This window comes from Castor canadensis, chromosome 4, assembly GCF_047511655.1.
Source record: "Castor canadensis chromosome 4, mCasCan1.hap1v2, whole genome shotgun sequence".
Taxonomy (NCBI): Eukaryota; Metazoa; Chordata; class Mammalia; order Rodentia; family Castoridae; genus Castor; species Castor canadensis.
Genome location: NC_133389.1, coordinates 178,331,252 through 178,353,120, shown reverse-complemented (window position 1 = coordinate 178,353,120; position 21,869 = coordinate 178,331,252). Strand labels below are relative to the sequence as shown.

At 46.9% G+C, this 21,869-nt stretch overlaps 1 protein-coding gene across 1 annotated transcript in view; it reads right to left on the bottom strand.

Moving 5' to 3' along the window:
- The window catches only part of Efhd1 (EF-hand domain family member D1), a 54,671-nt gene extending 42,980 nt beyond the window's left edge, over positions 1-11,691 (bottom strand). Inside the window, exon 1 of the mRNA XM_074072007.1 lies at positions 7,599-11,691. Coding sequence (XP_073928108.1) covers positions 7,599-7,831 — 233 coding nt within the window. The 5' untranslated portion in view covers positions 7,832-11,691. The remainder of the gene's footprint in view (positions 1-7,598) is intronic.
- Between the last annotated feature and the right edge of the window lie 10,178 nt (positions 11,692-21,869).

Genomic DNA, 21,869 nt, shown 5'->3' with positions numbered 1-21,869 from the left:
GGCACTGGACTCTTTTGATCATTCACTCCCTCATCAGTGGTCTGAGGCTGGTGAATGTGTGGCCCTCCCTGGGGCTGGACACCCGCACATGGATCATGAGTTTCCTGAGGATTAGTTACAGTGTGCAAACTAAGCAAGTGAAACACTCTTCACAGCCTGTTACATAAATTCTGATGCTCTAGCATCTACCAGTGGGTCTTTGGCCCAAGCCTGTTTTGATAGCATTACACATTGGCCATGTTAACATATTTCACTTACATGATATTAATCTTTTCGCAAATTCTAAATTGTTGCTTGAAGCTCACTTTTAATGATTGGTAGCGAATACTATCGATTGTTTGCCTTGAAGTTCAGGCTCACTTTGTTGATTACACAAAAAAGTGTCTTCTGATACCAGCTGAGAACAGCCCTGAGAATAAACAAGGGCTAGTTTGGCTTCTCCTCAAACAAACCTCCAGGTGACTATGGTGCTCTGACCTACTGCAGGAGGGCTGAATGTTCACTTCCCAGCCCCCACACCAAATATTAAAAAGGTATGTTCTGAAGGATCAAAATTTAATAAAATTAAAAATTCTCCTAGGAACCAGCGAGGGCTCAGTGATAAGGAGCTTGCCTATCATATGCAAGTCCCTGGGTTTGATCCCCGGCACTGCAAAAAAATAAATTTTTTTTTACTGGCAGTTCTGGGTGTTGAACTCAGGGCCTCACTCTTGCTAGGCAGGTGTTCCATCACTTGGGCTATGCCCTCCACCCTTTTTGCTTTAGTTTTTGGGATGGGGTCTTGTGTTTTTGCCCAGGCAAGCTTGGACTGTGATCCTACTATTTATACTTTGCACATAGCTGGGATGACAGGGGCAGGCCACCAGGCCCAGCATTATTGGTTGAGATAGGGTCTTTTCAACTTTTTCTCCTCAGGGCTAGCCTTGAACCATAATCCTCCCAATCTCCACCTCCCTAATAGCTGGGATTACAGGTATGAGCCACCATGCCCTGCAAAAATTTTTAAAAATCTTCTCCTGTTTCATCCAGAAGATTCTTTTTTCTGTCTTTCTTTCTTTTTTTTTTTTTTTTTTTTTTTGCAGTACGGGGGTTTGAACTCAGGGCCTCATGCTTAAGCCACTCCATTAGCTCTAGGGTGTGTGTGTGTGTGTGTGTGTGTCTGTGTGTGTCTGTGTGTTGAGTATTTTGAGATAGGGTCTCTCGAATTATTTGCCCAGGCTGGCTTTGAACTGCAATCCTCCTGATGTCTGCTTCCTGAGTTTTTTGTTTGTTTGTTTCTTTATTTGTTTGGGGAGTTCATAAGGGTAAAGAATACAATGATTCTCAATACAGTTTGGTACCACTGCCTTGGTTCAAAACATTAATCTTGCCTGGCACTGGTGGCTCAAACCTGTAATCCTAGCTACTTGGAGGCTGATATCTGAAGGACTGAGGTTTGAGGTCATCAAATAGTTCGTGAGACACCCCCCCATCTCCAAAATAACCAGAACGAAATGTTCTGGAGGCGTGACTCAAGCAGTAGAATGCCTGCTTTACAAGCACAAGGCCCTGAGTTCAAACCCCAGTCCCACACGCACACCAAAAATATCATCTTACCCACCATTCCTTTTACACTATTGGTATGAGCGCCAACAGACTGCCAAAGGTAAATAACACCTTAGAAATACGAAAATTGTTCTCAGAGGTCTGAGGGCCACCAATCTACCGTCTTTCCTTTACTGGCTCTGAAGATTCTGCTGTTTGTGTGTGGATTAAATTAACTCACCCGTCCCCTTTGGTGGCCACTCAAGTAAATTTGTCTTTGAGCGCTGATACCTTTCAGAGTTTGGAGCTGATACCTTTCAGAGTTTAGATGCCTGACCTGTTCTGTGATGAGCAGAGGGTGGACTCCCATCTTATGCTACAGTCGGGATGAAAATGGAAAACCCTCATTCATTCATGAATTCATTCACTCATTCAGTCAATCAATATGGACCCAGTACCCAGTGCCAGTCCTATTCTAGATGTTGGGGAACAGCCGAAACAAAACAAATCCCCACTCCAAGGCACACGCTCTTGGGGGAAGCAGTCAGTAGGATAAATAAACATGAGTGGTGAGTTGGGTGACAATGGTAAATACTAAGAAAAAAATAAGGTGGGAAAGGGTCTAAGTAAGTCAGAGCTTTAGATGAAAAGGCAGGGGGATGCCTCCTCTGGCATGGCCGAGGTGACATTTAAATTATGACCAGTAGGAAGTGAGGGGCCTGACTGAACTGTGGGCTCAGAATACCTGACATTCGGAGGTTGTGGGCGTGGAATTCCTCTCTGTTGCCAGCACAAACCTCTTCAGAAAATCCTGTCCTGCCCTCTCCTACTTCCCTTAGAGATATTTTTAGAAGGTCCTCAATTACTTCCTCCTTCTCTCCAGGAATGTCTCCTCCAGGTAAGTTGCAAGCATTGGTTTATGTTCCGGGAAACCCTGGAAGTGATTAGGGTCTGCAGCCTTGGCTCCCTAAATGGGCCTCTCACCTCTCCCCTTCACTAGCCCTGGCTGTGCACATGAATCCGTGCAGCTACCCCACTGTGCCCACGGTGCTGGCATGGGCCCGGGGCCTTGTGCTGGCACAGCCGCAGCAGAAACTCAAGGCTGAGAACAGAGGATACAAATGTGGGAGCAAAAGTCTGGGAAACTATGACTCCCCCTGACCAGGCCTGGATGTCCTACCCCCAGGAGAGGCTCACACCCACCCACCCTGGCCCTTTTGGCTCTAGCCATCTGCTTCTGTGCTCCAAGGGACAGGCTGGAGGCCAGGGAGCCCCAAGGAGGTTGCTTAGCTCAGATCTATAATCGTGGGGTGGCTCATCTCCCTTTGATCCCAAAGAATCAAGAGAGTCCAAACAGAGTATGTTCCTAATGGAAGGAAGACAAGCTTCCTCTCCCATTCCTCCCTTTCTTCTCTCTCTCTCTCTCTCCCTCTCTCTCTCTCTCTCATGTGTGTGTGTGTGTGTGTGTGTGTGTGTGTGTGTGTGTGTATGTGTACTGGGGCTTGAACTCAGGGCCTACACCTTGAGCCACTCCACCAGTCCTTTTTTGTGATGGATATTTTTGAGATAGGGTCTCTCGAACTATTTGCCTAGGCTGGCTTCAAACCACAGTCCTCCTGCTCTTTGCCTCCTGAGTAGCTAGGATTATTGGCATGAGCCACTGGCACTCTTGCTTGGTCTTTCTTCCTTTCCTCCCTTCTCCTCCCCTCCTCTTCCCTTCCTTTCCTTTCCTTTTCACGTAGCACAAGCTAGCCGCAAGCTCTGGAGCCTCTAGAAGGTTGAGATCACCTGAGTAGGTGGAAATGAGCCCTGGGGCTGGAGCAGGGACTGTGCTGTGGGTTCAGTGAAGTCTTGAGTCCCTTCCCCAGAGGCAGACACACATCCTAGAGGCAGGGTTCTTTGCCTTGTTTATAGTGAACATGAAATAAACAAAAATCCTCTTATATCAATGGCTGGAAATGGGACCATAAAAGGCCAAGCCTTGCTGAGGAAGTGACTCACATGGTAGAATACCTGCTCATCAAGCTGGAGGACCCGAGTTCAAACCCCAGCATCACAAAAAAAAAAAAAAAGAAAAGAGAGAGAGAGAGAGAGAAAAGACCAAGCCTTCGGAGCTGGATGCTATGGTGTAACTCTGTCTGTAATCCCAGCACTCCTCTAGTTGGAGGAGTTAGACCCTATCTCAAAAACAAAAACAAAAACAGAAACAGAAAACCATTCTTGGGGAATGTTACCAGCTTTGCTGGGATCGTGAATGTCCCCAGTGGTGGTGGTTGGTGGCCAGGCTGTGGCACTATCTGGAAGTGGTGGAAACTTCAGGAGGTAGGGCCTAGTCAAAGGAAGTGAGGTCACTGGGGGCGTGCCCTTGACATGACTGTTGGGACCCTGGCCCCTGCCTTTCTCTGCTTCCCAGCTGCCTTACTAGGAATTCCCCACGCATTTCCTCCAAGTTGCTCTGCCTCATGGCAGGCCCAGATGCAATGGGGCCGCAAAACCCCCAAAACGCTGCACCACAGTGAATCTTTCCTCCTAATAAGTAGATCATCTCAGATATCTTCCCACCTCTAACATACTGCATATCTTGAGTAACTATACATATATTTATTTATTTATTTATTTAGGCAGTGCTGGGGATCTAACCCAGAGCATTCCTCCTGCTAGGCAAAGTCAATAACAATGCTTTCAGTTTTCCTCAGTGAGCGCCTATTTTTAACATTCTTTAGTTTAGTCAATGGGCAACTATATTCATCAGTTAAAAATAAATTCTGGGGCTGGAGATGTGGCTCAAGTGGTAGAGCATTTGCCTAAAAATAAATTCTGAAGCTCAGTGTGGTGATGCATGCCTATAATCCCAGCACTCAGGAGGCTGGGGTAAGAGGATTGAGAGTTTGAAGCCAGCCTGGACTACATAGTGAGACTATGCCTCAAAGAAAAGAAAAGAGGACTGGGGTGCAGCTCAGTGGTAGAGCACTTGCCTAGCATATTCAAGGGCCTGAGTTCGATTCCCAACACCACAAAAAAAAAAAAAGGAAAGAAATTCTGGGACTGGGGACATGGCTCAAGAGTACAGCATGTGTTCCACATTTGTGAGGCCCTGAGTTTGATCCCCAGCACCACAAAATAAATAAATATATAAATAAATAAATAAATTCTGGTATCATCATGCCATTTAGCAAATCAGGTTTAGGTTATTGATCCAGATATGATTACAGAAAGACTTGTACAAACCATACCTAGAATGACACAATACTGATCCCCCTGGACTATGGGCTTTTTAAATTTAATTTAATTTTTTGGTGTAGGAATCAAACAGAGGGTCTCACGGATGCTAAGCAAGCATTCTCCGACTAGCTGACCCCCAGGCCTCCCTCCCTACCTCCCTTTCTCTCTCTCTTTCTTCCTTTCTTTTCTTTTCTTTTTTTTTTTTAACCATTCAGTAGCATTTAGTGTGTTCACGTTCAGGGTTTCTACTTTCAAAACCTTTTCATCATTCCAGAAAAATACCCTACACTTCCTTAGGAAGTCACTCCCCATCCGCTCCCCCAGTTCCCTGGCAATGATCAATATGCTTTCTGTCTGCATGGATTTGCCTGCTCTGGAAATTCTATTCAAAAGGATTCATACTTCTATTTTTTTTGTTTGTTTTTGGCAGTACTGGGGTTTGAACTCAGGGTCTCATGCTTGCTAGGCAGGTGCTGTACTACTTGAGCCACTCCACTAGCTCAGATTAATACATTATGTGACCTTTGTGTCTGGTCTGTTCCACTTTTCAAGTTGTTTCCAAGATTCCCAGGGTAGCAAGCATTGCCGCCAGGTGTCAGTGAGTATGTCAAAGTGGTCATCGGGAAGAAGGGGGACCTCAACCAAGTCCTTAGGTTCTCTGTTACAGAAAAAGAATTTTCAAGATGAAACACAGGCGGAGGTTGAGTCAGCAAGTAAAGCAGAAAGCACAGCAGCCTCCATAGGCAAGACAGGGGCTTATGAGAAGAACGCAAATGGGTTGGCTTAGCAGGGCTGTGCATGCTGGGAAGAGCAGAGCAGGAGTCCTGTTAAGCACGCCTTAGGTAAGTGCCCCACTTTGTTCTGGACACCAGTACATCCCAACCATTTCTGCCGCTACAGTGTGTTTTGAGATTATCAGTTCAGGCCGAAGATGTCAAGTCACTCCCAGTCCTCGCACACAGACTTGTGCCTCTGGTGACTTTTAGTGACCATTCTCCAGATGAAAGGAAAGGAACATACCGGACAGTTTTCTTCAGATACGATCCCAGGGTGCAAAAATCACTTGTAGCAAGGTGAGGGAGAGTCGTTTTCTATTGTTGGTTATTGTTCAGTGAAGGAGTGCAAAGCTTAGAGAAGGGAATGGGGTCTGTGCACTTCTAATCAGGTTACACGTTAACACAACCTTTATTTCTGCTTCCTATGCCCTATTTCCCTTTGCCTGCCTTGCTTTACTGTCAGTATTCATTCTTTTGGCGGTACTGGGGTTTGAACTCAGGGGTTTGCGCTTGCTAGGCAGGTGCTCTGCACCTTGAGACACACCTGGAGCCCTTTTTACTCTGATCATTTTGAAAACGGGGGGTCACTTTTTGACCAAGCCAACTTGGACTGCGATCCTCCTGTTTATGCTTCCTGCAGTAGTTGGAATGACATGTACACCAGCACACACAGCTTTTTCTGTTGAGATGGGGTCTCATGAACTTTTTGCCTAGCCTGGCCTGGAACTGATCCTCCTGGTCTCAGCTTCCCAGGTAGCTCGGATTATAGGCTTGAGCTACTGGTGGAGCCTCTGGCACCCAGCAGTATTCATTCTTTTTCATGGCAGAATAATATCCCAGTATAGGCATGTACTCTGTGTAGACATTTGGCTTAGTTTCTCTTGGATATATTCCTAGAGATGGAATTGAAGTGCTAGGTAGTACAGTAATTCTATGTCGAGCTGTTGTCCACAGCATCTGTACCGCTTTGCGTGGTATTAGTCACATTTCTGTAGAGATGTGTAACAAGATTGACTATGGGAACTGACTCAGATGGAGGTCGAGAGGTCCTGCAGTCTGTCGTCTGCAAGCTGAAGACCCAGGAAAGCAGGCGGTGGGTAATTCATGCCGATGGCATCGATCCCAGGCTGAGGGAAGCTGATGAGATGAGGTGTTCCAGCTTGGTGAGGCAGGAACGAGGTTAAAAATTCATCCTTTCTCTGCCTTTTGCCCTGTTCAGGCCCTCCAAGGATTGCAAAAAGCCGCCTACTTTGGGGAGGGCATCTGTTCTGCTGAGTGCACGGATTCAGATGTTGATCTCATCTAGGAGGAGTTCAAGACCAGCTGGGCATCTTGGTGTTAAGCAAACAATAAAAAGACCTAATAAAAGCAAGCACGTTCTGGCTGGGAGGTGGACAGACAGCACTCACACACCTCTGAGGAGACCGAGGCAACTTTGAAGAGGAGCACATCCCGCTGCACTTCGCATAAACCTCAGACAAATTCTCACAGACTCACCATGGTATCTGAACCCACACTCAGACTTATTTTAAAATATAACAGGTGTAATGTCACAAAAGGAAAAACCACTGCCAATCGGCCTAAATGAATGAATACAGCTATATTTACCACTTTGAATGGCTCACAAAAGTAATGTTGAATAAAAAAGTTTACAAAAAGGGCTGGCAGGGTGGCTGAAGTGGTACAGCATCTGCCTTGCAAGCATGAGGCCCTGAGTTCAAACCCCAGTAGCCAAAAAAAGAAAAAAATAAATCAAAAAGTTTGCAAAAAAAATAATAAATAGGGCTAGGGGTGCAGCTCAGTGGTAGAACACGGGTTTATGTGCAAGGCCCTGAGTTCAAGTCATAGCACCTCCCCCTCCCCAAAATAATAATTAATAGATTCCTAGAAATTACCAGAAAGAAATGCACATACTGAAAGGTACGTATATGATATTCACAGCAGCTTTAGTCACAAAAGCCCCACGCCAGCAACAACCCAAAGGTTCGCTAATGGTAAAATGACAAACAATGGTGCAAATTCCTCCAGTGCAAGTCTCTGCAGCAGCAGAAGAAGCAAAAGACATAAAGAACATACCTTGGCCGGCACTGGTGGCTCACGCCTGTCATCCTAGCTACTTGGAAGACCAAGTTCCATCCAGGCCAGCAGGGACAAATGGTTCTCGAGACCCCCATCTCCAAAATACCAGAGCAAAATGGATTGGAGGTGCGCCTGAAGAATCTTGAGCTCCTGCTTTGCAAGCACGAAGGTTTGAGGTCATACTCCAGTCCCACCAAAAGAAGAAAAAAGGAAAGAAAAGAAAAACACATCCTGGAGGTTTGCCTGGCGTTCACACCACTCGAAAACGTTAGAAGTCAGGGATGAGTTGAGAAGTGTCTAGGAGCAGGCACAGGGGGTGGGTCTTAGTGTTTTGTTTTGTTTGTTTCAGACAGTCTCACTATGAAGCCCAAGCTGGTCTCAAACTCTCGATCCTCCTGAGGGCTGGGATTACAGATGTGAGACACCACACCCAGTCTGTTTCTTAAGTTGTGGTAGATTACATGCAACAAGCCATTTGTAGCTACAGTCCAGTAGTGTTCAGCATCTTCAAATTTTTGTTCAGCACATCTCCAGGACTTTTTCATCTTCCCAAATTGAAACTCTGCATCCCTGAAACAACAACTCCACTCCCTCTTTCCCAGGCCCTGGCAACCAATATTCCTTCCACTTCTGCTTCTAGGAACCTGACTACTCCAGGTCCTTCATATGAATGGAATCAAACGGTATTTGTCCTTTTCGTGTCTGTCTACATCACTCAGCATACCGTCCCTTGTGCCAGGACGCCTTTCCTTGCTGAATGATCTTCCTTTGCATGTATGTTCCACATTCTGTTCATCCATTCATCCCCAATGGATGCTGGGGCTGCTTCCACCTGCTGCTGTGAACTTGGGACACCCTGGATTCTGAGATATGTGGGTCACTACACCACAACAAATAGCGGGAACGATGTGTCTCAGTGAACGCGTATTGAAAGAAAGTGAGCACGCTGTTTTAAAAGAGAGCATTATTCAGCAAAGCATTGCTCCAAAGATCAGGAAACACATCACCTCTCAGGGAATGCTGCCCACAGTCCTGAAAAACCAAACCTGCTTAGTGCCTGACAGCACCACCAAGAGGGAAATCCAGACAAACAGGACTGGGCATGGACAGACAGGTATGGACATGCCACAGCCAGTGTGTGGGAGCCCAGAGCTACTTAAATCCGAGGACTGAAGAGGAGGACACAAACTCTGCTAAATATATATGAAATCAACCTGGACCTTGTAAGAAAATATATGGGAGTATATTTAAAAACAGCTATGTACAACACTGAATCTACCTGCATGTGGAACAGCATCACAGAATAGACATAGAACTATGGACCTAAAAGAGGTAGAGCGAGGATGGGGCCATTGGACAGAAATAATTTCTTCCTTTAAATGGCAGAAAATAGATCGACTGTTTCTATTTTTGGGCCATGTAGGGTTTTAATTTTGTCATAGTTGCTTTGAGACAGGTTCTGGCTATGTAGCCTAGGATGACCTTGAACTCAATCCTCCTATTTTAACCTCTTGAGTGCTGAGATTACAGGTATGCACCACTATGCTTAGCATTTTCAGTGTGGTTTTAAGTGGCATTTCATGTCTCTATTAACCATCCATATATCTTTTTTGGTGAAATGTATGTTCACATCTTTGGCAGGCTCACTTCTGTTGGATTGTGTGTCTCCTTACTGACCTGTGAAAGTTCTTTATATATTCTGGATACAAGTCCTCTGCCAGACACATATATTGTGAACGTTAGCTCCCAGTCTGTGACTAACCTTTTACTTTATTCTTAGTGTCTCCTGAAACTTATGCTTTTTAAAAAATGTCAATAAAATATCCCCCAAATGGAGAAACTCAGTGCAATAGTGCTCCACGCCTAGCTGACTGGGCATCCCTCAGAAAGCAGAATGCACCAAGGCTGGAATGAGGCAAACCAACATCAGAACTCATGCCTGGGGTCAAGGCAAAAACCCAAAAAGGTACCTGCAGGCTGGTGTTGTGCTGGAACCTGCTGGCCACTGCCTCTTTTGGAGAAGGGGTGCTGGCCTGGGAAACCAGCACTAAGTTGGGTAAACAGAGCCCAAGGAAGTCTCCCTGGGCCACCCACACTGGCGGTGGCAGGAACCACAGCAGGTGCCTCTCCTGGATGTGGGTGAAGGCTTCCTGTTGGCAGTGTCACTGGACTAGTTCTCGCCTCAGGGGGTATCAGGTTTGGTTCTTGGAATCTCTGAGGTTTGGAAGGACAGACTGGACTGTCCTGCTGGAGGGAGGGACACACAGATGCAGGAGTGGCTCTAGAGCCCACTCCTGGGGGCTGGGCCTTGTCCATGATTGCTCATTCTGCAGGGGCCTAGAACCCCTGGCTGTGTGTGTGTCACAAAGACAATGTGTGTCACGTGTGGGCTGCCCAGCCCCTCCAAAGATCTACAGGACCAGGGTGCAGAGCTGGGGTCTTCCCCTAGCTCAGGGTTTTGGTCAGACTCATAAGGAACAACTTAGGATTCTCGTCCTCCACCCAGGACATTGTTCTGTTCTCTAGAAAGACCCCTGAACACCCAGCAGGCAGGAGCTGGAGCCTTAGGGCAGGTGTCATTCACCCTCCTTGATGGAGCCTGGAGCCTCTGTCCTCTGGGTCCAGCTGGGGCTTGTTGGCAGGCCCTGGGGGGTGAAAACAAAGGTGACAGCTTAGGGGCCCTTGACCTTGCAGCTCCTGGGGCTCTGCTGACCTCTAATTATATGTACAGGCTCTTCTAGGATTTTTTTTTTTTTTTGGCTGGCACTGGGGTTTGAACTCAGGGCTTCTCACTTGCTATACAGGGGCTTTTACCACCTGAGCCACTCTGCAGCCCTTTTTTTGTGATGGGTTTTTTGAGATAGGGTATTCCTGATCTCTGCCTCCTGACTACCTAGGATTACAGGAGTGAGCCACTGGGCGTTGGCTCTTCTGGAATGTTTTTACATGCAAAAAACAAAACACATGGGGGTAGAAAGTAAACCAATTGTATAAGAATCTGTCTGGGGGGAGGGGTGCTGGATGGCACCCAGGGCCTCACTGTGTTGAACATGCATTCTATCACTGAGCTATACCTCAGTCCTGCACAAACATGCATGTGTGTGTGACCCAGGCTGGCTTGAAACCTTTGATCTTCCTGCCGCCCAAGTGCTGGGATTACAGGCATGTACCACCATCCCTGGCTTGACTCTGTCTTTATTGTCTCCATTTCCCTGACTCCAGGGCTATGGAGAACTAATCCCCAGGACCATCCTTATTACCCCACAGGGAGTGGAGTGGATGACATGTGGGTTATCACTATGACCTGTGTCGAGTCTCTCCTCTGAGAAGGGAGATGTGGAGAGGCCTCACCTGACACTCACCTGGCTCTGGGCAACTGCAGATGCTGCAGGGCCCACCTGAATGTTTGCGTTGTTTGCTTTGAAACTAAAGGAAAAAGTCAAAGGGGAGGACTCACTACATGTTACATTCGGGCCCTGTTGTACACCCACAGGTAGAGTGTTTCAGTTCCGGGAAGGACAGGTGATTCAAGGAAATGCCTGGCCTGGAGGTGAAGCAACAGGAGGTGCCAGGAAATGGAGGAAGGAAGTGGAAGTGTCCCTGATGTCACACTCCTACTGGGGAGCCTCTTGGAGGCCCTGAGTCTATTCATCCCAGACTCTTTGTCCCCCGAAAGAGTGCCTGCACACTTGGGCACTGAAAAACAAATGACCAAGGAAGGAACTGATGAATAATTGAAGTGAAAGTTTATGGAATAATTGAAGTGAAAATTTATGTTGGGTGTAGTGGTACACGTCTGTAATGCCAGCACGCAAGAGGCTGAGGCAGGAGGACCTCAGTTGGAGGCCAGCCTGGGATACATATATCAGAATGCTAGGGGTTAGGGTGGAACTCAGTGACAGATGTGTGCTTAACCTGTGCGAGGCCCTGGGTTCAATCCCAAAACAAAACAAAAAGCAGAATGTGTTTAACCCGTTCACGTGCACCATGAGGATGGATACGTTCCAAACTCCCTTGTCTTTGTGCTTTATGCTTTTTTCCTAAAGCTAGCCTGTAATTCCCTGGCTTTCTTCACTTTTTTTTTTTTTTTTTTTGCCTGTCTTGAAGCTCTGGGTTCCATCCCCAGCAGCACCACACACAAAAAAATTGAATTTAGGTTTCCTTAATTTTCAAAGTCAAGAATGGACGTTCCTGGCTGCCCCGCCCCTGTGCAAATAGAGCGTTCTCTGCTATTTTTGCGCCCAGAAGTCGCAGGTTTGTTGAGTGATTTTACGCGCGGTCCTCCGCCCTCGTTACTCGTGTAACGTCATCGGCTCCGGTTTAAGGACAACTCCGTGCGCTGCGCGTGGCCCTAGCTCTGCATGCATATCCGACCCCATTGTTTTCCCCAAAATCCTCCACGCCGGATGCCGCCTCACGTAACCCTCCAAATCACCTGCGAAGGTCCCTCGTCCTGGAAGGTTTTACAGACAAGACGGTCTGGGGCCGAGTCCGTGAGTCCCAGCTTCAAAGATGGGGTCAGTGAGGATCGGACTCTCCCAGGGCCCTCCATCCCTGTCCCCATCAGCCCCACGAGACCTGCCCCTCGGGATCGGGTGAAGGTGAAGAAGGAGGACGAGTCTCCCGACTTTGCAGACGAGTTGGACGTGCGCTCGGGATGGCAGGCGGCTGCGGGACCCGCAGCTTTTCGGATTTCGGATTCCCCATTCCGGATTCCGGATTCTTTCTCGCGGGAGCGCCCCCTGGTGGAGCAGCGAGGAACGCCTGCAGGCCCGGCCCGGCTTCAAGGTGGCGGAGGCTCCGCAGAGCACCTGCCGCAACCCTCGCGGTTGCCTGCGGAGCGCCCGGCCGTCGAGGCCTCGCTCTCAACCTTCCGGATGGCTATCCGCGGACAGCGGGTCCGGCGCCTCGGTGTGGTCAGGACCCGTGGGGAGGCGATCGTCCGTGAACTGGGCCCCCAGCGTGCAGGGACAGACGGTGACCACGTGACAGGGGTTGGGACCCAGTCTGGGAGGTCAGGAAGGGCTTCCTGTAGGAAGTGACCTTGCTCCTGACATCACCTCAAAATCAAAGAGAAAAGCAAGCAGGCAAGCAAGCAAATCCTATAAAGCTTGGAGTTAAACTGCGGCAGGCTGAGGGTCATTTTTTCTTGGATGACAGCCATTGCGTGTTGGACTTCGCTGTGCAACTTTTAAGAGCGTTGGGGTTTTAATGACAGGCGCTTGCAAAGTGCTCTGATCTTTTAAAGACTTGGTTTTAAACAAGTTCAGGGCTGGTTCCGAGTAGCCCTTTGTCCTCCCGTTGCTAAAGTAACCGCCCTTCCGAGGTGTGGCACTTGGGGCTGTCACCTGCATTGGAGGACACCTCCCTGCGGCTGATGGGAACTCGCTTCCCAGCCCTCAGGAGCAGTCTTTCCCCGCGGGCTTCTGTCTGATGACAGCTCCTTGGCTCTCATCAGCGTGTGCACACTTGGAATTCAGCCAGACCCGGGGCCTTCTCTGTCCTCGCGCCCTCCTGGCACCCGCTGTCTCCGCCTCTGCAAACCGTGATCTCTGTCCCTCCAACGCAGACTGCGCTCTCTCTGTGCTCCAGCCTGGATTTCGCCTCCAGGAAGACAGTCTGGGAGTCCAGAGGGCTCATCTCAGTTTTCCTCCCTGCGCTGCCTGTTTCACCAATGTCTGAGCCAGCTTTTTGTATTTGGTGCAGTTTCCTCTGCTGGGAGGGTACCATCCTATGCCCTGGGCACCAGAAGTCTTCGCTGCAGCTGGCAGCTCGGTGCTCGTCTTGCTTTCTTGGCAGAAAACAGCTTTAAATGGACAGAAAGGTTGTAGGACTCTGAGGAACCTTCAGCTGAGTGCTCCGTGCAAATTTCCCTGGCTGTCCCAGTGATATCCTTCAGGGCCAAGGTTCCTTTTCCAGGTGGCACACTGCAGCAAATCCCCTGGTCTCCATCTCCACTGGAGTCAGCACCTAGTCCCTTCTTTGACTTTCAGGGTTTAACTTTTTCTGAAGTCATTTTGTAGGACGTCCTCCAGTTAGGATTTGTCCAGTGCTTCCTCACAATTAGACCCAGGGAATGCTAGTCACACATGCTGAGTCCTTTTCCTTTCAATCTCTTTAGTGACACCTGATAATTCTCTGCCCCATAACTGCTGGTAATAACTTTGTCCATTTGATAAAGATGGTGCATGCCAGGTTTTTCCACTGTAAAGTTTCTTTTCTTTCCCTTTGTTGTTGTCGTTGTTTTTGATACAGCATCTCACCACGTAGCCCAGGCCGACCTCAAACTCATGATCCTCCTGCCTCTGTCTCCCAGGTGCTAGGAGATTACAGGCACGCACCACCATGCCCAGCTTCCCTTTGTATTTAATAAATGTTTTGTGAGGAAGATAATTGAGACCATGTAAAATCCTGACCTTCACCCCTTTCACCCACTGGTTTTAGCACACCTTACATTTCTTGCTGGAACTAATACTTGCTAGGTTGGCTGCCAAACAGTGATGTCCTATGTCACCTCTATAGTTATTAGCTGGCATTCTACTGTGAGGGACAGCTTTCCATTCTCCCTGGCACTTGTGTGTATAATGGACTTCCGGATTATAATCTGCTATTATTATTTTCATGCTCAGATCATTCCAGACTTGGCCATTGGAAGCCCCTAGAAGTTGGCTTTTCTGTCTTTTGAAAAAATTCCCTATCTTCTTTGCTCACTCGCTCACTTCTCTGCCACTCCAGATGAGGCTTACCTTGCTTGTTTCCTGCCACAGCCCCAGGACCAGCCACTGCTCCAAGGAGCCCTGGCTCCTTTCAGGAGAGAATTGTGTCACCAAGCAAGATCTGGAAGGTGGGTGTGGTCATTATTACAGATTGCAGTGTTCCCAGGTCTTTTCAGTGCACATAGCCAGGAAATCCATGTTTATAAACAGAAAAATACAGAACACATTTACATTGGCATCCATATTTCTTTAGCTATTTTAAAGATTATGGTTTTGGGCTGGAGGTTTGGCTCAAGTGGTAGAGCATCTGCCTAGCAAGCAGGAAGCTCTGAGTTCAAACCCCAGTTACCACCAAAATAAATTAATTAACTAAAATCATGGTTTCAGATTGATACCTCTGATGCTAAGCCAACACCACAGGCCTTTCCCTTTGCGTGTATTTACTTACTTTCTCCCTGCCCCTGGACACACACACTCACTCTCCCAACCCTCACATTGGTCCCTATCCACACCTGGGCACCTCCTGATCCAGCAGTCCTCCAGCCCCAGGGCCAGTATTCTCATCTGAGAATGGGTCTCATGTAGTCCGATCTGGCCTGGAATTCTACCTCCACCTGCCTCAGATTTCTGAGTGTGGGGATTACAGGTGTCAGCCATTACTCCTGCCTTCTAAATTTTAACATGTGCATTAGGATCTCTTTGAGAAAGTTTACTACTTGGTGAATCATTTAAAAGTGGAAAAAGTTATCATGCAGTCGGTTAATTTCTCCTCTGTTACAAAGCAATCGAAAAAAAAAAAAAACCCAAAAAACCAAAGCAATCGAGGATGAGTGACCCCAGAGCAAAGCAGGAAGGTGAGCTCTACTTCATGCCTGATGGATCTGGGGTCACAGCAAAGGCACACAGTAGGCAGGTGGGACAAGGAGAAAGAACGTGGATGTCCCAAGTGACAGCCATGTATCCCAAGCCCTGCCCATCCCTCCCTTCCCCCAGGAATCATCACTTCAGATTTCTGCCAGCATGTCAGGGACCTGGACCCACCATTCTTTCTCCTTCTGTACATCCGCAAGACTGGGCTGAAATGCCACAAAGCAGAGAGTCTCCACCATGGGCATGGTGGGACCCAGCGTGTCACCCTGGGTGGTGGCTCTTTGATGCTGCACTGACCATTTTTTTTTCCTGAATACTGGGGAGTCACGACAGAAAAGCCACATCTCTATGGTAAATGGAGGTAAGGAACTTTTAGGCCATAGAGCAAACACCATCTTGACTGCTTGATTTAAAAAGCCCGACTACATCATAGAATGAGAATAGAGTTAATCCTACCTAACAAAATTATTCCAAATTTACTAAGAACTTAAGTACAAAAGCAAACAAGCCAACAAAAAGTACCAGATTTACTGGAAGAAAGTTTGAAGTTTACATAACTAGAAGAGCTAAGCAAAAGCGAACATCAAAAAAATTTGATAAACTTACCCAGGTAAAAGTGTAAAACATCGTAAGTGAAGTTCAAAAGTAAATGGCAGCCTGGGAAAAATATTTGCAACAGATATGGCCAGGATTTAATATTTTAAATCTCTAAAATTAAAAAAAAAATGGAAAGCATGATTTTAATTTAAAAAGTGCTCCTGGATATTTGGAGGTAATTTACAAAAAAAAAAAAAAAATGAATCCCTTACAAAGACTATATCCAAAACAGAATAAGGTTATTTCTTACTATCAAATTGGCAAAGATTAGAAAATAATAATAAAACACAGACAAGGAGTGGGCACAAGAAAACAGGTATTTTCTGAAGGACAGTATGCTATCACAATTTTTTAAGGATTTTTTTCTTTTTCTGCTGCTCGGGATAGAACCCAGGGCTTTGCACATGCTAAGCATTTGCTCTACCCCTGAGCCAGAAAGTGTTTTTTTTTTTTTTTTTTTTTGAGACATAAAAAAATATTTTTTTCTGTAGCCCAGGCTGGCCTTACACTTATTTTGTAGCCCAGGGTGAGCCTCTAGAGTGCCGGGATTAAAAGCATGTACCACCACACCTGCCTGGCCATAAAAGGTCTCTGATGGGTTGGGGGTGCAGCTCTGAGGTACAGCACTTGCCTAGTGTGTATGAGGCCCTGGGTTCAATCCCAGGGCTTCGGTGGGGAGGCAGTGACGAGGGGGTGCTGTGTCTGTGTTGTATGCTGAGACTCCTGACATCCTGTGTCCTGTAACACACCTCTGCCCTGGCTGTGAAGAATGCCAGAATGATTTTCATTTTTTTCAGTGCTAGGTATCAAACCCAGGGTCTCAAGTATCTTAGGCAAGTGCTTTACCACTGAACCACATCTCCAGCTCAGATCATTCTAGTCCTACTAGGTTAATGCCAACCTCTTGCCACAGTGATTGGGCCAGGAAAACCAGTTTAAGTTAGTTGGTATTTGAATGTCCATTGGCCAAAGGACTGGTTGAAATTTGGCCACCTACTCTATCAAATTCAAGGAGACTCAAGGAGAGATTTTCTGGGGCTCCTGAGAAGATTCCTGTTTCTTTGGCAAGAGTCTCTGGACTCCGGCCGTCCTTCTCTTTCTGGAAGAATTAGAGTACCTTGTGAATGCTGGAAGCACTGCAGCCATTTCGCCACCATGAAGGATGGTACAGAGGATGAAGCTGTCCTGAGGGAGGCCAAGGAGAGAGGAGGAGAGGACTGAATCCTTGATGGTATTTGTAGGATCACTATTTAGTAAGAGTTCCCTGAAGCTCTCTCTCCTCTGGCTGTCCTGTGACAAGGATTTGGGTTCCCCAGAAGCAGACCCCTAGACAAGATTCAGTGTACACAGCTTCTTAGGAAGTGATTATTAGTCATCAGCACAGGAGAGAGTGGAACTGAGGCATGGAGGGAAGTGGGTTGTTAAAATTAATGGTCTTGGCAACCAAAAGAAGTTGGAAATACACTGACATCCAGCCACAGGGATGGAAATTCACACGCACTCCAAATGGCAATTATTGACACAGAAGGATGGTCATATGTTGTTAAATGGACAAAGCTCGTTACAAATAGAACCTCTAATTACATCAATGTCACTTTCCTGGTTTTGCTCCTGTAGTGCAGCCACGTGAAACGTTACCTGTGGGGGCAGCTGGGAAGGAGACACAGCTTCTTGGTGCTATTTTTGTGGGTCTATAATTATTTCAAAATCCAAAGTGAATACCACCGCAAAAAGAGAACCTACAGAATGATTCCACTGTTATAGTTCCCGCGTGGGTCTAGCACAATGTGATACCTCGTGTAGTAAAGAATGGTTTTCTCAGCTAGCAGCATCATGGACTTTTCTAGTTCTTTCCCCCTTCTTACCTGTACTTTCTGTAAAGGACGACAGAAGAAACTGAAGTGTAGACTCCTCATGTACCTGTCCCAGGTCCCCTACGTTGTCTGGCATTGGTGTGGCACATTTGCTGTAAATGACAAGGAAATATTGAAACATTATCACCTAAGTCCCTAGTTTACGTCAGGCGCCACTGTGCCGATGTACACTCAGCACTGTGTTGACAAGTGCATGTGACATGTGTCCACGATTACAGTATCCTACAGAGCAATAGTTTCACTGCCCTAAGTCTCCTGTGCAACTCGTACTGACCCCGCCCCCAGTCTCTGGCAGTCACTGGTCTTACTGTCTCCATGACTGCGCCTTTTCCAGAATGTCACGTAGTTGGAATCAGACAGTATGGAGTCTTCTTTTCAGATTGGCTCCTTTCTCTTAGCAACATGCATTTAATGTTCCCCCGGGTCTTTTTATGGCTTGCCTGCTCCTTTCTTTTTGTTGCTGAATTATATTCCATGATGTGGGTGTGTTACAGATTGTCTAACTTTTGGCTTGTTTTTGAAATTAGGGGGGGAAAAAAAAGCCCTTCATTTAGAAAGGGTAGAGTAGGCACTGAATGCTGGCGCCGGGGCAGTCAGGAGCAGGAAACTTGAGCAGAGCAGGGCATCCCTCAGGACAGGGTGAGGCGGCAGGCTGTGGAGGAGAGGGCTGCGGAAGGAAGGATGGACAGACAGCAGCAGGAGGTGCTGGGCAGGAGCCCTGGGCCCTTAGGTCCAGCAGGGGGTGGGGGCATGACAGGTGTGGGAGAAGCTGAGATCTGCTGTGGCTCCATGTTGCCTTAGTCTTGAGGAATTTCCTGCCTGGCTTACAGGGAGTTTCACCCCACCCCTTACCAGCCCTTCCTGGCAGCTGCAGTCTGGAAAAGCTGGCGTGGAGCTGTCCTTTTATAAATATGCTGAACAAACTTCCCAGGAGGCCAGGAGCTCAGAGCCTGGACATTTAACGCCTTCCCAGCCAAACTGGAAGGCTGCTGGGTTGCTGTGGTGCCAGGCCTAATTCTCCAACTTATGGTCATCCCTCTGACATCAATGCCTCTCCAGGGCCTGGGGGCATGTAGCTTTTCCCAAGCCTCAGTTCTGAGATCCCCCAGACCTCGAGGCTGAACAGGACATCAAAGGACATCTAGTCTACCTTCACGTCTGCCACTGAGATCCCCACAGGCGGCCTTCCGACTTTGCCTCACTTGGGGGCCAGGCAGCCTCTTCATCTTTAGGCAGCTAAATGCTCAGGAAGCTTTTCTGAAACCTAAAGCCTGTCTCCTTGGGACTCCCACCCAGAGGGCCTGGGTCCACCTATAAGGCCATTCTTGGTCAGTCCTCCAGGAGAGGTCTCAGGGCCTCAACTGTGCTCAGGCCTCCCACCTGGGGCATTGAGCAGCCCTGTGTAGGTAGCTGCTACGTCCCTTTCTCACTGAGAGTCATCTCCACTTGTCGGGACCCCGTTCCTACCTGTTTCCCAGCACAGATGACTTCTTCTCTCAACAACTCACCCTAACCACCCCTAATTCCTTTTTTTTTTTTTAAAGACATGGTCTTGCTATGTAGCCCAGCCCACACTGGCCTTGAATTTTGCAATCCTGAATGGAAAGTGGTCAAGATACGAAAAGAGACTCAATCTCGCTATTATTATTTTTCTCAATCTCACTGTTATATAAGAATGACACTGAGATACCGTAATTTTGTAACCTATCAGGTTAGCAAAAATCTACAAGTTTATAAATCCATGTTCTCTTTGATCCAACAAGCAAGTAAAGGCAATATTCTGTCAACTAGGGGAAATTTGAGTTGCTGTTACACAATAAGGGAGAATTGTCTAGAATCCAGAATTTTACCAGCAAAAATGGATGGAAAACTCTAACATACAAGACTATTAATTCACACTCTCTAGGAATAAAGTTTTGAATTGAATATAACCCTCCCCCCCACCAAAAAAAAAATCCTGACCAGCTGAGATCCTGGTTAAGGGCAAAGAAAACACAGAATCAGCAATGCAAGGTTGGTGATTTAGATCAGCAGTGGCCAAGAACACAAAACAAAAGTAGAACAGGTAATGGAAAAGTTAGTCAGAAATACCAACTATAGGCAGCCTCATCTCATTTCAGTTATATTCCCCCACACACAACTGTGCCATCTTCCTGCTTCAGCCTCCCGAGCACTGGGATTACAGGAATGTTCTACCATACCTTCTCCCTTAGATAATGTTGTTAATGCTTATTCTGTTCAGCTGGGCTGTGACCGAAGTAGTGGCCCAGAGACTGACCTCATGACTGTGGGCCTTACAATTCCTCACCTTAAGGAGAGGGTAAGGTCTTCTTACAATTCATTGTATTTTTCTGGGTAAAAACAGACCCATTTTTGTGGTGTATAGAAGCCCTAGGATGGGTGCATGAGTAGAAGGGTGTGTAAATGTCCAATGGCTAAGAGGAGGACTGCACAACCCTTACATTCTTGTCTGCTCTGCAGCCACTCCTTCTCAAAGTGTTTTCGTGACACAGGGCAAAAACTCAGCAAACACTCCAGCTTAGCCAGTTGATCCTTGGCTCTTTCCAGTAGGGTGTCCTGAGGAAAGCCTCCCTACTGGAGGAAGGAGGGGTGCTCCCCTCCCCACTCTCATCAACACAGTGGAAGGAGTTGGTTCCCAGCTGCCATCTTCAATATGCTCAAAGCCAGCTTCACAATGGCCTCAAAGACACCGATATCTAAGGGGTGACACACATTCTCAGATCTCTTCCAAAGTTGGTACCTCCTTGGTTCCTTTTTTTTTTCCAGTGCTGGGATCAAAACCAGGGCTTGACATGTGTTAGACAAGCACTACCACTAAGGTACACCCCAGCCTTGATTCTTGAATCTCCCTCCCCTTTTTAAAGTTACTGTGTCAACAATTCTTTATACCACGTTAAAATTACTTGCATGGTTCTTGTCTCCTATTTGGACCATGAACTGAAAGTCACAGAAAGATTTCTGTCTACTGAAACTTGAGTCCCAAGGCTACTGTTTTTAATCTTTTGGCAACAATGACTGGGTGCTATTGTTTGGATCTTAGTTGTCCCTTCAAAGGCTTGGTCCTCAGCCCATAGTGCTATTGAGAGGTAGTGGAACATTTAGGAGGTGGGGCCTAGGGGAGGAAACTTTGCCATTGGGCAGGCATCCTTTAAAAGGGGTATCAGGATTGCCGCTTCTCCTTTGCTTTCACTTCCTGGACACCATGAGGTAAGCAGCTTGCAATGCCACATGCTTTCCAGTAATCATGTACTGCCTTATGAAAGACCCAGAAGCAATGGGGCCAAATGACCATGGACTGTGAGTCCAAGTGAGCCTTTTTTATTTATATTTTTACAGTAACAGAAAGCTGACTAGCACACTGGGACTTGGTAAAAGTTTTTCTCCCTTATGGGTACTGGTCATAGCATGCCTTGTATGCCCATCTTTAGGCTAAGCTATGTAATCTAAAGAAAACATTCCAAGCTAAGGCCTGGACTAGAAAAAAAAATCAAAATCTAATTCTTTACCAGCAATGGTAGAGCATGCCTGCAATCCCAGCATTTGGGAGGTTGAGGCAAGGACATCATAACTTCAAGCCAGCCTGGGGTACACAGTGAGACTCTGTCTCAAAAAAAAATCTAGTCAGGAGTGGTGGTGCCTATAATTCCAAGTACAAGCAAGCAAAAAGGAGGATCTTACTCCAGAAAACTGAGACCCTAGCTGAAAAAACACTAACAAAACAAAACAAAAAAGGACTGGGCATGTGGCTCAAGTGGTAGAGCAGCCCTGACTGAGTTCAACCCTGGTACCATGAAAACAAATAAACTAACAAAAAACTAATTCTTTGAATTTCCTTCTATTTCAATATTCTTTACTCCCAGTTAAAGAACGTTATGTAAACTGAAGCCAGGCACCATTGGATCATGGTTCAAGGCTGGTCCCAGCAAATAGTTCACGAGACCCCCCATCTCCAAAACAACCAGAGCAAAATGGACTGAAGTTGTGACTCAAGTGGTAAAACACCAACTTTGCAAGTGTGAAGCTCCGAGCTCAAACCTCAGTCCCATTAAAAAAATGTAAATTGTATTATGGAAGAACAGAGAATATTTTCGTAATAAATCTATGTCACGCTTTTGGCGTTGTCTGGCTTACCCCATATATTTTGTTCTGGAATGTGTTTAAAATGGAGACTCATACACTGAAGGGCAGAA